The sequence below is a fragment of the Haplochromis burtoni genome, unplaced genomic scaffold, assembly GCF_018398535.1.
Source record: "Haplochromis burtoni strain Fernald_Lab_line unplaced genomic scaffold, NCSU_Asbu1 Contig_1220, whole genome shotgun sequence".
Lineage (NCBI taxonomy): Eukaryota > Metazoa > Chordata > Actinopteri > Cichliformes > Cichlidae > Haplochromis > Haplochromis burtoni.
The window spans coordinates 773-17,604 of record NW_024583581.1 but is presented as its reverse complement, the minus strand read 5'-3'; the positions used below and the strand labels follow the sequence as shown (position 1 = coordinate 17,604).

General features: G+C 36.7%; 1 protein-coding gene across 1 annotated transcript; it reads left to right on the top strand.

Annotated features, from left to right (window-relative positions):
* Nucleotides 1-322: 322 nt before the first annotated feature.
* On the top strand, nucleotides 323-15,704 carry LOC102311168 (complement factor H; the record flags this gene model as incomplete). Its single annotated transcript, XM_042216729.1, is given in 17 exon segments — nucleotides 323-582; nucleotides 764-943; nucleotides 1,373-1,478; nucleotides 2,136-2,212; nucleotides 3,444-3,623; nucleotides 3,906-4,094; nucleotides 4,306-4,491; nucleotides 4,935-5,114; nucleotides 5,570-5,756; nucleotides 6,611-6,726; nucleotides 7,564-7,743; nucleotides 9,385-9,564; nucleotides 11,538-11,735; nucleotides 11,968-12,156; nucleotides 13,706-13,891; nucleotides 14,315-14,494; nucleotides 15,525-15,704. Coding segments are annotated over 17 exon segments (2,764 nt in total), but the record flags the coding sequence as incomplete, so codon positions are not given.
* Nucleotides 15,705-16,832: the final 1,128 nt, after the last annotated feature.

Here is a 16,832-nt window from a genome sequence, read left to right as displayed (position 1 = left end):
GTCGTGGTGATTAAACTGCACAGTAACCTTTTCAGCGAACACTAATCATTCTATCACAAAATAAGATATAACATCTGTTATATTTTGCAAACTTGTTTTGAGCATCATACACCAGTCTATATTTTCAGGACTAATTAATCTCATATTTTAATTTAATTATAAAAATAGACGGATTAATTTATATGATGTTTGAAAGAGGACACAAACCTTCTTTTGTAAAATGTTAGAAATTATTTTATAGGCAATGAAAGAAATCAACTCTATAAAGTCTATAAATTATTATAGGGTGAGGTTTGTGAATTGTTGTCTGTGAACTCCTCTGGCGTGTTCAGTGAAACTTGTTGTTTGCGATATGTCATTTTGAGGCTTGTGCAATTCCAGTAGGGAAGTCCATATTTTAACCATTGGCCTCAAATACTGTGATAAACACACAGCAGTTCTGCACAGAAAACGCACAGTTTGTCAAAGGATTTGTGCACAGTGAAAATTTGGTTTGCAGTCCACTTGACAGAATGCGACTGTCATTAATCCTTCTGTTTCTCCATCTATGGGGACATGTGGAAGTTTCTTTCTCAGAAAACGGTGAGTCAGACTTTTTTAAATGCTGTGTTCTTTGTTTAGTTTAAAAGAGAAGACATTTCTTGTACTTCTACTTACCCTCTTTTTTATTTGTTCTACTATCTCTTTACATATAAATGTAGATGTAATTTTGGAATCCTTGGTCAATCTATGTATATGTCTCTTTCCATGTTGTTTTTTTCAGTATGTTCAAGGCTTCCAAATGTTCCTCACTCCTATGTGTCAGAAAATACTAAAAAAGTTGAGTACCGCGAAGGAGATGTGATACATTTCACATGCGAGACTGGTTATATATCTGGTCCAACCCTCAGATATATATGCACAAATACTGGCTGGGAGAGTTTGCGTCAGGGAAAATGCAACTGTAAGTTAAATGGTTTGCCTGCTATTTTGCTGTTACTCTTATGACTGTATTTATAGGGTTACAAATAATCCTTAATCCCTTCTAAGATGCAATTCATAACATTTCACAAAATATCAATTACCAAAGTTTTATCCCAAAACTTTAGTTTTTTGGAATTAGAAAGAGTTGTACTGAGACAGTTGTAAAACTGCTGCAGTATGCTGCTAACAGTAATCTATTGTATGAAAATAGCAAATCGCTTCCTCAAATCCCTGCATCAATAACATTGTACCCACACTTCAACACTGTTATCAACAAAGAGTTTTGTAAAAAATTTATGTCACTGTCGGCAAGCACCTGATTTCAATTAAAAATAAGCAATAATAAGAGAAGAATAAGGTCTAATTCATACTTACTCATGAAAAATATTCTCTTTTTTCTTTTTTTCAGTAAAGCCATGTGAACTCCCTGAGGACGTTCCCAATGGCTATTATGAAATTATCCGCGGAGAAGAGCTCGTTTTTGGAACAGCTATCAAATACTTTTGCAATCTAGGGTATGTGGATCTATAATAATTCAGTGACATAATGTACGCGCTCTGAAAGTCCCATGAGGATTGCTTATATTTGTGTGTTAAAACAGAAACTCTTCAAGTTGTTTTAAGACAAAAGTCCCGTACAACAATGCTGTTTGGAAAAATGTCAACAAGAATGGGATAAAAGGAAGCCGTTATTCAAAGGAGCTTTGAAGAAGCCTGGCAGACTACATTAACTACATTATTCCTAAGACTGCATTAAAGAAATTACAAGAAAGCTTGCATAAGAGAGTTCAGGCTTATTTTTAAAAATGTTTAAACATAAATTTAGAACTCACTGTGAAAGTGAGTTCCAAGATCTGTTTCTGCTGATTTTTGCTGTACTTCTTGTGTTAGGTTGACATACCTCAGTCTTTTCTCCCAGTTTCCCTTCCTGAAGAATGCCCACACTTCCACTCAGGTCTTTTCCAGTGAGGCTTAAGTGAACAGCAGATGATCAACAGTGTTAAGTGGTTTAGGTACAAGGGAAGACCTAAAAATAATTCAGTGTCCAATCACTGATGTCCAATCTCAAGACCACTTAAAATGGTTACTTGGAAGCAAAATGATTGCTCAAGTACTCTATAAATTTTAGTGTGTGGGTGAAAATACAAAATGAGATATGAGTTGTAATTGCAGGTATACAATGGGAGATAGCGATGGCACCCGAACTTGTCAGTTGGACGGATGGAGTAGTACTGTGCCAGTATGTGAAAGTAAGTCTTTCAGTCAACACACCAGCAATGTTACTTTTATCGACATTTGTAGTTTGAACTAGCTTAACAGTGTATATTTATAAGGTCCTCTGCTTACACTCGAAAAATGTGAAAATTTCAGTCGTCCTGTTAGGTATGAGAAATGAGCTTGCTGTATATACCCTGTGTACTACATTTTAAATATATATTGCTCAAGATTTGTACCAATTCCTGTGGATCCATATTGCACCTGCGATGGTATCACATGACATATAAAGCAAGAACTGGTGCTTGTATATAACCCAACCAGTCACTTAGGACAGTGTTTACCAACCACTGTGTCGCAGCACATAGGTGTGCTGTGAGCAATGATCAAGTGTGCCATGGAAGATTATCTGATTCCACCTGATTAGTACTCTAAGCGATCGGTGTAATGGGCAGAACAATTTCATTCTCTTCCAATAGAGGGTAGTACAACTACCTGCTCTAATTAAATGGGTTGCCAACTGCCATTAAAACAGAAGAAGACAAAGAAGAAATTACATAATACTCATGCTGTAAAACAATGGAGCACGTAATAGCAACAGATAAATATTTGAAAAGAAAAAGTAATCAGTCTGACCTGGTCCTGGGGAAAATTCTGACCCAGATGGAGGCCCTAGCATGAGTAGTGGTCAGAAGAAAGCAAAAAGGGTATACTGGGAACAGATCAAACCAATTCTGCTATGCTTGGTGTGCAGGTAAAAATTATCAATATACTTTTGTGGCATTTTTGTTTGGTGATGTTTTTTCGAATGTGAAATATGTTCCGTGGCTCCCAAAGGTTGGGAAACACTGACTTAGGACACCTAATACACCTTTCGGCTTTTTTCTTACATGAACCTTGAACTCATGAACATATACTTACAGTCGAGTACCTCAGTACATCTTTTTGCTGTTATCAGGCATTCAGGTTATGCTACTAGAGGTTCATACTTTTAGCACTTCTTCTTCACTCCCCTCTATTTATTTGTGACTTGCTTCTTTCTCATATAGTTTATTTATCTTTCCTTATCTTTTTGTGCTCTTGCGTCTTCACCTTACATTATGAAGCATCTTGCAAAAACATTTTTTATGAATTCTTGGTATATGAATAAAACGTAATTTAATTTAATTTAATTGATCAAGGTCAGTGATGTGTCACTCATGGTGAAATGTGATTATTGTGATGAAAACATTTTTAAACTTCTATTTTTGTTGCCCATATTTGTAGCTGCTGAGGGTTGTGAGAAACCACCACATCTTTCAAATGGAGACCTGAAGGAAAGTTCCAGACTGCAGTACAGCCATAGTGAAAGCGTTGAGTACATCTGCCAGGATTACTACAGAATGGAGGGTGGGCCGTACAAAACCTGTGTAAATGGTCAATGGACTGGAGAGATGAGATGCCTCAGTAAGATGTAGATCTCTTTATATTTCTGCATAGTCCATTCTTTGCATTCTGCTTTCTTGCAATTCAGAGGGGAGCACTATGGAGCCATTTTGCAGCCGCTATGTGCAAAACTATAAAAATAGTATAAAGGAAGTATCCTTGCTCGTGTTTAACTCTCAAAATGCATGTTTGGTTATCTTTAAATAAGCTTCTCCATGTTTAATAGTAGCATTCACAGGGCATAATAAAAAAAACTTTATTATGTCTACAATCGCAATAATGACTTTTACTTATTATTTTCAGGAATCCCTTGTGCAGTTGGAGTAATGGACCCTAATCTGCAGGTAAATGGATTACCACAAGGGAATGAAGCGATAAGGACTGGGGACACATTACATTTTCGTTGTGCTGATCAGTATAAACTGGAAGGTTCTGAAGTAATCGAGTGTTTAGAAACTGGGTACTGGAATGCTTCCTTTCCATCCTGCTCTGGTAGGTTTACTTTAACTGAGAAAAGCTGACGTGATTTGACATGTTTTTTAAATGTCCATATATTTGTGTAACAATTATGTAATCATTATATTTCATTTGTTAAACTTATATAACGATTAAGATTTACATTTTATTTGGTTCCTTTGGGTCTAGACTACTGCTGCATTACACTTTAAACTGAAAGATTAAAAGACTGTCTTCTTTAAAACAGATGAATGCAAAGTCACAAGAAAATCAGACAGTGTAAGAATCACATCACACATACAAGGCAATCGGCTAAAGAAAGGACAAAAGCTAACCTTTACTTGCCTTAGACGTAACCACTTTATGCAAGGCAATAAAACAGTTGAATGTTTGGCAAATGGACAGTGGAGCAATCCGTTTCCAACATGCGGAGGTAAGCCAGTTTTTTTCTATGTCAACTCACCCGTAATATGTGACAAGAAAAGATCATCCAGTCACAGTGCACTGCAATTTCAGGAGGCTTTAATCACATTTTTTAATCCCCAAAACAGTTACGGTTACTTTTACTCAGGCAAAAATTACACAGGAAATGTTTTTGGACAAGTCTTGCGGTTGATCCTAATTACAATCACTGTGTAGGAAATGTCATGTACATATGCGAAGCCCAGTCAGTAATAAGCGCCCAGATAAGCTGCTCATGTTAATAACAGCTGTAAATATAAAAAAGAGAAGTCGGAATAAACCCCCAGTAATTTGGAGAGTTGAATCTCTAAAAGATTTACACAAAAATTTACTGTAAGATGTTGCATAATGGTACTAATAGTATTGTGAGTAGATAATAGTTTTTTGTTTGTTTTTTATCTATATTCATTTAAGATCCTGTGGGTTGTGGGAAACCACAACCACTCTCAGATGGAGACACCAAAATCAGTACTAAAAGGCAATACAGCCACGGAGAAAGGGTTGAGTATATCTGTCAAAATTACTACAAAATGGAAGGTACACCATATAAAACCTGTGAAAATGGTAAATGGACTGGACAGATGAGATGCCTCAGTAAGTTATAGCTATATTATGTTGTATTTTCTAAGATTCTGCATATGTAAAAGTATTTTAGGGGTCCCAAGTTTTTTTTACTCTTAAATTTAGAGAAAATTGAGTTTACACAGGAATTAGCCTTTCAAGCTGTTGACATAATTTATTTGAGAAAGGATGCAGAATTTGGGGGCTTCATGTTCTTAGATGCGCTCTGTTTTATGTTATTAAAAAAAATGGGAAAATTAAGACAATTTAACATTAGACTTTCATAATTTGATATTGTGTGAGGTCTGTACTATATCTGGAGTTTTGATACAGATACAGATTGCATTTTATCAGACTTGCTTGGTTTTAAGCACTGTGCCTTTGTAATCAAGACTTGAATAGTTATATATGATATACTGTATGTTGTGCATTCCTGCATTGGTGTACTGTACTGACATTAACAAAATCTTTTCTCTTAACTCTTACAGAACCCTGCACTGTAAATAGAGAAGACATGAACAAACACAATATTCAATTCAGATATGTCAGCGATGATAAGCTGTATTCAGAACATAATGATGTAATTGAGTTCATATGTAGCAGGGGAAGACGTGTTGGCAGTTTGGAAATGCGTCAGACGTGCATTGAAGGCGTAATGCATCTGCCCACATGCCAGTAACATTTCTGTCTATTGGATACGATGAGCATGAGCACGCAAATCTATAAATGATTAGTGCACTGATGTGTGTGGTCATTTTAATAAAAGCCTATGTACTCAGTCTGTGTTCTTCCAGTACATCTTTTTTTTTTGTGTAAAATCAAAGTCATTCATAAATCCTTTGTGGACAAATACACAAAATGGTGGCCCTATCTTTCCAGTCTGAACATATTCTGATTAAATAAAGATAACAAAAAGAAGTAAAAAATAAATAAAATAACAAACTCCCTCCCTTTGGCAAGAGATCATACCTGCTATTAAAGTGTTTTTGTAACCTAGATGAGCACACACATGTACACACATGTAACAGTAATTGCATGTAATGTTATTTTAATAAAAGCATCACGGGGTCTGTTTTAATTCTTACATAAGTTTAACTCTGCTGAAAGTCTTGGGGCTTTGGGTTTCATGGCCTAACAATGAAACAACCCCTTTTCCACAGTCTTTTTAGGCCTGGAGTCCAGCATCCACTTATCATTTAAGTTGAGTTACTTTTGCCTTCCCACCAACTCGATGCATTCTGGCCATTCTCCCTTAACCCCTGGCATCAGCGAGGCTCTTTCAGCAAGAAAACTGCACATCACTGGATATCTTCTCTTTTTCTGAAAATTCTTTGTAAACGCTAGCAAAGTACATTTGAAAGTCCTGTGCTTTGTACACCTAACCACCTATCCAGTCCTTCTCCGTAGCACTTGTACAACAGGAGTCCAAGGTTGTATTTAAATAGAGACATTTGGACAGAGCCACTGGACAGTCTGTGCTGTGACCTGATCTCTCTGGGTGGAGTTCGAGCTGGGGGAGGTCACTGAACAATGAAGCTACTGAAATTCTCCTCAGAAAACATTCGTCAAAAGAACATGAAGCTGTCTTTAATCCTTCTGTTTCTCCAGCTGTGGGGGTGTGTGGAAGTTTCTTTGTCACAAAACGGTAAAGTGATCTATTATCGTTTTTCAGTGTACCTAAAATCACATGTTTTACCTTTGTGGAAAGGCAGTTAGACTTTAAGAAGAGTGGCATATACACTGCATGTGGTCATCACAGGTATTTACTTACAGCAGGGGGAAAAGCACAGTATGAATGTAATTGTCTTATTTTTACACTTTTACAACTATTTGAATTTACATGCATTCACACAACCCTAAAATATGTATATTTTTGTGTTAACATACATATATATGGTAGTAATATAATGTAGGACAAAATAGTAATTATAGATGATTTTACTACTTGCTATGGGTTTTTTGCTTGTTTTTGTTTTATTTTGGGGGTTTTCTTTGAAGGGGGGCGGGGGGGGGCTCTAGTAATTTTATACTTATACTTATTTTTTCCCTTTACCATTAATGGTAATGGTCAGATATCTATTCATATTAATGTACAGAATTCACCTGCTTGCTGCTACTACTGCACATTCACCCAGTGTATATACTATATGTGTCAGGTTACATTTCACTGTGTGTTATACTTGTATAACTATGCATGTGACAAATAATAAAGAACTTAGAACCTTGAGAACCTTGAACCTTAATTAATGGTACATTTCTTATATTACTCTTTAATTATGTATGTCAAACATAAATCCTTCTATCTGTGTTATTAGGTGAAGTATATCCACAAATTATGTAGATGCAACTGTTTTGTGGTCTTAACCATTTAGGAGAATGGTTGTAGACATACTTTGATTTTGTAACTGTTTTCCTTGTAGAGCTTCAGTCATTGTTTTTTAACAACTTTATATGTGACGAATTGTAACTTTTTCTCTTTTAGTGTGTTCAGAGCTCCCAAATGTTCCTCACGCTCATGTGTCAGAAGGAACCAGCAAAGCTGTGTACCAGGAAGGAGATGTGATACATTTTTCTTGTGAATCTGGTTACATATCAGATCAGATCTCGAAATTTGTATGCACAGCTGATGGTTGGCTGGTTGTCCATCAGGGAAAGTGCTACTGTAAGTTGCATGGCTTCATGTTTTTATCATCACTAACTAAACTTGTGCTATTGCTGCACTGTGGATGTAATAACTCATGTAAATGTGTTTGTTTTTTCTTATATTACTAAATCGTCAAAAACTCTACAGTCATGAAAAGTGTATGAATACCTCAATTATTTATATTACAGAGTGCATATTTTGTTTTTGTTAGGGTTCATTAATGACAGAATTACCCTGACTCTTACTCTAACCCAACCATACTACATGCTATGTACCCCCAAAAAATGTCACATGAAAAGCTGAAAAAATGAAACACAAAAAGTTGTAAAGCATACCAAGAGCAGCATTAATAAATGGATTTTCATAGGATCGACCCATTACACGTCAGGTAAGGCGTTGGGTTTAGAGCTAAATAGGTACATTTTCTGGAGGCACACAATAGGCCTGGTTATAAAAGTAAAAAAGTATCACATCAGAAAGATTGTTCCAAAGCATGATTACCCATGTTCCTCTGCTCAAATTTGGTGATGGCCAGCAGAGCTCAGCCAGCCTCAACAACCCTTGACCTAAAACAGGGGTCAGCAACCTTTAACACCCAAAGAGCCACTTGGACCCGGTTTCCACGCAAAAGAAAACACTGGGAGCCGCAAATACTTGTTGACATCAAAAATGAAAATAACACTGTATATATTGTTTTTTTACAATATATACAGCACTATGCTGCTAAAAAATGAAAAATAGATATTTGCAAAATTCTGCCTAAATATGTATTTTACCTGGTTAATGTGTGTGGCGGGGCGTGGTCTGCAGCGCCACTGCATGGGAGTCGGACGCACCTGAGCGGGACCCGCAATCACGCCTCGTCTACTTAAAGTCTGTGCTCTCTCTGCTCTTGTGTTGTCGGATTGTGAGCTGAAAAGCTACAGCCGGCTGTATGCTTACAGCAACCGTGTGTGAAGAGTGGTCAATAAAGAGATGCTGAAAAGCGTGTTCATGGAAACATCGTCGGGTCTGCCGTGGTATGTTTACAATGAGACTTCTGCTCCTGAACCTCTGCGAACAGCGTCTGCAAATCGGGGCTGTACGAAGTCACCTTCATCTTTACGCAGGACTGTAAGCTGTCATGAGGCATGAGCAGTGTTTGTTTTAACATAGTTCACGGAGGAGAACAGCTGCTGACATAATGTGGATCCGAAGATCCATAATTGGCCTACCTGGGGTTGAAAGTCTCGATAAATGCACGGCGTTTCGGCGGGTACACCGGCTTCCGCGAGTGTGATGCTTATTTTGAGCGATGAAAAATAAAATATAATTTTATTTTTATATTTCAATGTCACAATAATCTTCCAATTTAGAACTACAAGTTTAAAAAGAACTAATACAAAAAATACACTTCAGCTAAATACTTCTAATTTATTTTCCCAAACCACCTGGAGCCGCAGTATAAAGACAAAAGAGCCGCATGCGTATCCGGAGCCGCAGGTTGCCGACCCCTGTCCTAAAACAACTGCACATTACTGGCATCACTATCGTTCGTAGCAATGACGGGTCGTCATTTCCTTATACATACATGTATATCTTGGCTTAGTTACTCAGTATGTTTTCAATCTTTGTGTATTTTTCTCTTCTTTTCCCATTTTATATTGTTTTGTGTATTAGCATGTTCAACACTTCCAGATGTTCCCCATGCCCAAGTAACACAAGAGACAAGAACATCTCAGTATCAAGCAGGACACATGATACATTTTGCTTGCGAACCTGGCTATACATCAGCTCTCACCATCAAATACGTATGTACAACTGAGGGCTGGCAGCCACTCCAAAGGGGGTCGTGCTACCGTGAGTTCAAAAGCTTTCTTTTCTTGTCTCACTCTCATGTGAATGACTACAGTTCAATAAGCAGAGATCATTAAAATGAATTTAACATAATTTATTGATCTATAGAATTCAATTTAGGTTGTTGGTGATTACACTCTGGAAATGAAGATTGAGGCTTGAATGGAAGCCTGGGAGAATGACCGATGAGCAGTGAGATTTAAAGTACATGGAGTGGAGACTGATTGGCCGGAAGACAGCCAGCAGAAATCTGATTGGGCTAGACCAGTGATTGCACAATTACCTTCACAGCATGGGAAAGTGGAAATGATGTAAAGCTTAGATTAGCCAACAAACACCAGGGAAGCAGAAATGTGTGGCTACAGATTGTTCTTAACGAACTTACGTGTGAACTTCATTTGGTATTATCTCCTTGGAGATATAATCTCATTTACTCAGATGTGTCCTGCCTTCATTAAGACTGCTATGACGGTCTTTATTTCTATATATATTTTTCCTGCACACAGACAAAATCAGAATTTAATTCTAAATGATTTTTAATATGTAGAGACTTTGTCATGTCAGATCAGACTCCAAACATATTTGAATTCACATCAGTCATCATTTTATTCAACAATGTTTCTGTCAAGTCATTATGAAATATGACCCAGCATCTCGATGTCAGAAAGATCAGTTTAACCCTCTGGGGTCCAGGGTATAATTGGCCATTTTTGACTACTTGTTTGGTATCATTATTTTCAGCACAACCTGAAATATCTGAAATTTGAGTTATTTTTTCATTTTGGCATACTATATTACCATAGTTGATCTAAATTCAGAGAAAAAATTCAAAATCCGAGTAGAAAAAAGTTATATTTTTTTACTGTAAAACCCACAAACATGTTTAACGAATCATTTTCATAACTTGAAATGCAAATGGAAATTGTACATTTCTAAATATTAAGTTTTGCAAAGAAAGTTATATGGTACTCTTTACCTAAAAATGCAGCCAATGCCTCAGGCATATAACCGTTTAAATCTATTTACAGAACAATCAGGTGATCTGCAACAAATAAGAAAGCACACAAATTATTTGTGCCATGTGTTTTCAGTCATTCCTTCAGGTCGTCTGCTCGTCCACACCATGTCTTTAGGTATCATGTCAGTTCTCCATGTTTAAGGTTTTTTCATGTTTAATTTTTAGTTCACCCAGTTTAGGTTATTGTTTAGTTTCACCCATGCCCTTTGTTTGTATTTATTTTGCCAGCCTTAATAAACTGCTTGTTTTTTGTTAATCCACATCACGTTCCATAGTTTTTGGTTTGCACTTGAGTCCTTTTTCACAACACATACAGTCTGCCTCAGCCAGACTGTGACAGAAAAGTCAGACTTACTGACAGGTCAAAAACTATTCACATTTTTTCCAGAAGCATTGTATTTTTTCTTTCACCAAAATATAGGCTAGAGTTAAAGTTAGCCACCCTACATAAGGGAACTTATAGGGTTAATGAATTAAATCTTAGCATGTTAAACTGACACAGCAGATGGTTTGCTTACACAGGTTGTTCTTGTAAACAGTTTGCAAAGGGCAGATATTTTGAAACTATTTGCCTGGAAATTAGATAAACGTTTTCCATTCCAGGGTGGAATGATTGCATGTCATACATCTTTTTAAAAAAAAAATTGAGTGCTCAATGTTAAATCAGTCATTCCACACAATCATTCAAAGCCCAAAATTACAATGATATCCATGTTGATCCGTGATGATTGTAAAACTTTTGACCACAGCTGTAGTTTTGACAGTGGTTTATCTCCACTGGTCTGAACCTTCGTGTCTCCAGCACAAATACAGACACACAGGTTGAAACCTGGCAAAATGGATTCTGACATGATCTGGCAAATATAAAAACTGCAGCAAATATAAAGATTCTGGCCAGTGATTTCTACATCTGAATCTTGCCTTTTGAACTGTTTTTTTTCTTCTTCTTCTACTTTAGTTTCATCTTCCAGATGTGACCCTCCTCCTACAGTTCAAGGGTTAACAGTGAAAGGTTTACCAGAAAATTGTATTCCCATACGTCCCAATCACATCCTCACATTCAGCTGTGATGGTCCTGGGAAGTATCTGAATGGCATTTCTATGCTGATATGTGGAGAAGACGGACAATGGAATAATCCATTCCCGACTTGCATAGGTAAGAACATGTTTAAATCCTTTTACTGACAAAATGCAATGCCTGTTTAAACAATATGGCAATAGTTCAGGTTTGATCTTTGTGTATTTTGAAGCATAATTTAAATATCCAATAAGATTTCATGATTTTTTCCGCTCTTCTGGTGTTCACTAAAACCAACTACTCTCTTGCTTGCTCTTTGCAGCTTTGTTACATAAACTCACATATATTCTACATATTTTGCTTTTTTCAGATCGATCTTGTAAAATCGGTGTTATGGATCCTCATCTCTACGTAGCTGGATTACCACCATCAAATGAAATAATGGCGACTGGACATAAATTGCGTTTTCTTTGCAGCAATACACGTGTACTAATTGGTTCTACAGAAATTAAGTGTTTAGAAAATGAACAATGGAATTCCCCCTTTCCTACTTGCTCTGGTATGTGTACTTTTGTTACCACAATAACGTGAGGTAACAGAAATGAGCTGTGACTATGATAAGGGTTTCTGTTTTAAGTTGCTGTTAGGAGCAATTTTGTATTGCAGGAAAACATCAGCATTCTGTAGCAGTTGTGTTGTTGCCCTTGTATCACATAAATCATTAATATAATGATCCTGATGAACCCTGTAAGGTCAAAGTCATCATAGGAAGTATTCTAATCCTAATCCTATATTTTTGATTTGCTGTTTATGTCTAATATTGTAGGTTCTTGAGATAACGGCTGTTGTGAACTAGCATCACATAAATATTACTGAACTGGATACATTTTCCAGTTTTCATCTTTTTAATCTTTCCTAATCATTTTAAGAAAGAGACACCTGTCTATTTGGAAAATGTCTCTTCATGAACGTATTTTTTTATACTGAAATCTTTTACTTTCAAGTTTTTTTTATATATTGAAAATGTAATGCTGATTTATTCAGATATTTGCATCACATTTGGTTTCTTGTTCATACTGTAAATCTCATAGTAAAACAGATTCTCTTCTTCAAAACACAGAAATGTTCAGTCCCTTAAGTACCCACCAGTTTAAGGTGCCAGTTTAAAATATATATTTGCTAGTTTTGTTCTCCCTGTTATGCTGTAGCTAAAGGAGATTTGTTGAGGTTTAATGTAAATGATTGAAGCTTGATACCATTTTAATCTAAAATTAACAAGGGGATTTGAAAGCTTAGTTGTCTAAGGCAAAAATGCACACTGAAACTAGAATGAAATTAGAATATCGGGTTTTTGTTCAAAACTATCAGTTTCGATTGATATCCAATGACTGATAGCTGTGGTTATCAATATCTGTCAACAATAGGGAATTTTCTCTGCCGAGATATCATTTCATTCACTGTTGATCAGTCTGCCCTGCTTAAAGGAAATAATGGGCAACTATTGTCCACATTAGAAGACTCAAGTGTAAAGAACTTTTATAGGAATTAAGGTTGTATTTTTCTGCCAGGTGCTGCTAATTAAATTCACTACATTAAACAGATCGTCAGCAATCATTAGCACTGCTATAAACACAGATGTTTTGGTAGTTTGTTCATCTGGATCATTCAGTGTGTGTTAACATATACTTCCCAGCAATTGAACAGTTATTCGTCAACTCAGCTAAACAATACCTATGAAAAAAAGAGCTCACTATAGTACATCAAAATAAACTATTGCTGTGAATAAGATTTAAAACTGGAGTCAAGTTAAAAACACTGCTGGCTGTCATTCTGCCTGCTGACATATTTCATCTTTATTCATCTTTTTTTCTCTACACTTGTTTAAGGGTAGAATTGCCATTCTTCGCTGACTTCTTAAAAGACTGGACATTGATTACATCTCCAATACAGCAATGAGAAACTGAATGCCTATTAATAATAAATATTTAAAGAAAAACTTGCTTAGTTTGAAAATGTAGTGAGAAAGTGTCTTATTACTTTGAATCTGATTTGGTTTCATGTTTATAATGTAAACCTAGCCATAAAACAGATTCTCTTTTTCAAAACAGAGAAATGTACAGTCCCTGAAACACCAGCAGGTCTAACAATCACCGCAGATGTAACAGACGATCAAATGAAAAAAGGACAACATCTAACATTTGCTTGTGAAAACAGTAATCACATCATCAAAGGGAATGCAACGCTTGAATGTTTGGAAAATGGACAGTGGAGCAATCCTCTTCCCACATGTGAAGGTACAACACTTGTCCTCTTGTGATCTTACTGTTTATCAGTACAAAGGATGGAAAAAGATTGCTATTGCTGTTTTTGGTATTTCTTGGGGTGTCGTGTGAATGAGTGTAAGTTACACACACTTTAAACCAGAAATTAATAGTTGGTTTTGAGGCAAAAACACATTTCAGGTTATCAGTAAAATGTCCTCTGCCTGATCTGCTCTTGTGCTAATTAGTTTGTGTGAACATTGTTTCTGGTTAATTCTTTGTCACAGATGGCCAAACAGTGTTAAGCTAAAGGAGAGTGATGCACAGGGTGTATGACAAATATTTCACTTCAAATGAAAAATGATGCATGACAGCAGGTCAGAGTGAAAATGTGATTATTGTGACAAAATAGTATCTAATGTTGGTTTTTCCTCTGTTATTGCCCACAATTTTTAGCTGCCAAGCAATGTAGGACGCCACCACATCTTTCAGATGGACGGACCAAAACATGGACTAGAAACACGTACAGACACAATGAAAAGGTCGAATATGTGTGTGACAGAGACTACGGCATGGAGGGTGGGCCGTTCAAAACCTGTGTCGATGGTGATTGGATTGGAGAGATGAGATGCCGCCGTGAGTTACATTTCCCTTTTGTTGCACACAAAGTTTTTAAATATGTTCTAAGTAAACAAACAGCCAGTGGAGGGACGCTGGAACCAGTTTGACAAGTTTATTAAATCTGAGAAGTTGGTTAAGTGTGACGCTGAAAAGTTGTTTTCACTAACACAGACAGTAGCTCAAAACTATTTGAAATGTGGTGCATTTAAGATTATACCTGAACACACCACAATGTAGACTTCAGGGTTAGTTGCAGTTATATCATTAAATAATAATAATATTAATACGAACAAGAAGAATTCGTTTTTATAGAAACCTCTGTAATAACCCACCATCCCCAAACTGTGCTGCAGCTCTGAGAACATCACAATGGCTGCAGTTCTTAAGTGGATGGGTTTCACTTGTTCACCACCCACTACTTCTCCTAGATACACTATTGCAGTCTGCCCAAAGTCACACTTTGAGAGATTTAATGTCAGGTTTGCCTTTTCACGATTTCAGTGTTTTTAAGTGGCCCTCTATCATTGCCACAGACATCACACATTTCATCACCAGTTAACATGGGTTACATGGAGGAACAGGGAAATACAACATGCTATGGACATGTCAGAGGAAATGTGAGAACCTGATGAGCACACACGAACCACAGAAGAGTTTGAACTTTTAAAAAAAAATTGTTTTTTCACAATAAAATGATTAAAACAATTAAAAGGATAGGATCTGTAAGATGTGGGAGAGGGCAGTAGATGAATATATCAAAGAAGCAGATCATTTCAACAGCAACATGAGTTTGATACCAGTACAACACAGTTTATCATTAGTTACAAAGAGTGCTGACCACTTTCTAAGCATAACAGAACTACATATATAGGATGACAAAGCAGTCTTAAAGGCTGTGATCTGCACTCGGATTGCATGATGAAAACTTCACCTGAAATGTAAAATAGTATGTGACGGTATATGAACATAAAAACGTGACTAAAAAATTATTGTGACTAAATGTTGTCTAAACTTTTTTTTTTCTCCATTGCTCACACTTTTGCAGGTGCCCAGGGTTGTGGGAGGCCACCACCTCTTTCAGATGGAGACACCAAAACAAGTACTAAACAGCTGTACCAACATAATGACAAGGTTGAATATATCTGTCAGCGTTATTACGTCATGAAGGGTGGACCGTTCAAAACATGTAATGATAGTGAATGGACTGGAGAGATTAGATGCCTCCGTAAGTAAAAGTTTTCTTTATATTTTTCATGTTACATTGTGTGAAGAGAAACGTAAAAAGTCATTTTGGTTTCTGTTTTTTAATTTTGTTTAATTCCAGAGGTGTGATCGATATTTACAAAAATATACACGACTGCTTGTGAGCCTCTCAAGATGAGAAACTATGTATAAAATATGAAATTAAATATGTCACTCACAAACAGCGAATGCATTACTTTGTTGAAGCCCTTCAATAAACATCTTGTCACGGTCCTGGGTCGATTCGACCCAGTATTTTGAGTTTCTTATGTTTTGGTTTATTTTTGTATTATGGATTAGTTTATTCTCTGGTGATACCGTTTTGATTATAATTATATTCTGATTCTTAGTTATCCGATGATGATGACGATGATGATTATTTCTGGTTTAGGTTTTGTTATCTTGCCCTCATGTTTGGTTTAGGTTGCCTGTGCTTAGTCTTCTCTGCCCGTATGTCCCTCTGTTTGTCCATGACGTCATTATGCCTGTTTACGAGTCTGGCTCTGTCTGGCGTGTGCTTCCTGTTTTATTTTGTAGGTCTGTGTCCTATGTCAGTGCGTTCAGCTTTGTGCTCTCCCTGTCTCGTCAGTGTAATCAGCGTCAGCCGTGTCTCCCAGCTGTTTCCTCTTCGCTCCGTTCACCTCTTGTATTTAGTGTCTGTGTCTTCCCCTACTCGGTGTCGCATCGTTAACGTCTGTTCACCCTCGCTTCCTCTGTGTGTTCCGTTTGCCAGCCTTCCTGCCTACTTATTCCGTTCTTCCAGTTTAGTTAGTGTTTTTCTGTTCTGCTTCTTACCAGCAATAAAGCTGTGTGTTTTCAGTGAGTCCTGCATTTTGGGTCCACTCTTCCTGCCTGCCTACACACAGACATGACACATCTTGACTGTTCAGTTTAAAATCCACTGTGGTGGTGTACACTGGAAACATTTAAAATACAGACAAAAACATTCATTTGTGACATAAAGTCCAGAACCCTTTACTGTTAAGCTGAATTTTGGAAATTTGTCAAAAAAAAGTAAGACTGGATTTTTGAGAACTTAATGTCATAGATCAAAAACTCCCAAAGGCTGTATCTATCAAATATGATACACTAGGTATTGGGGGGATAAAAC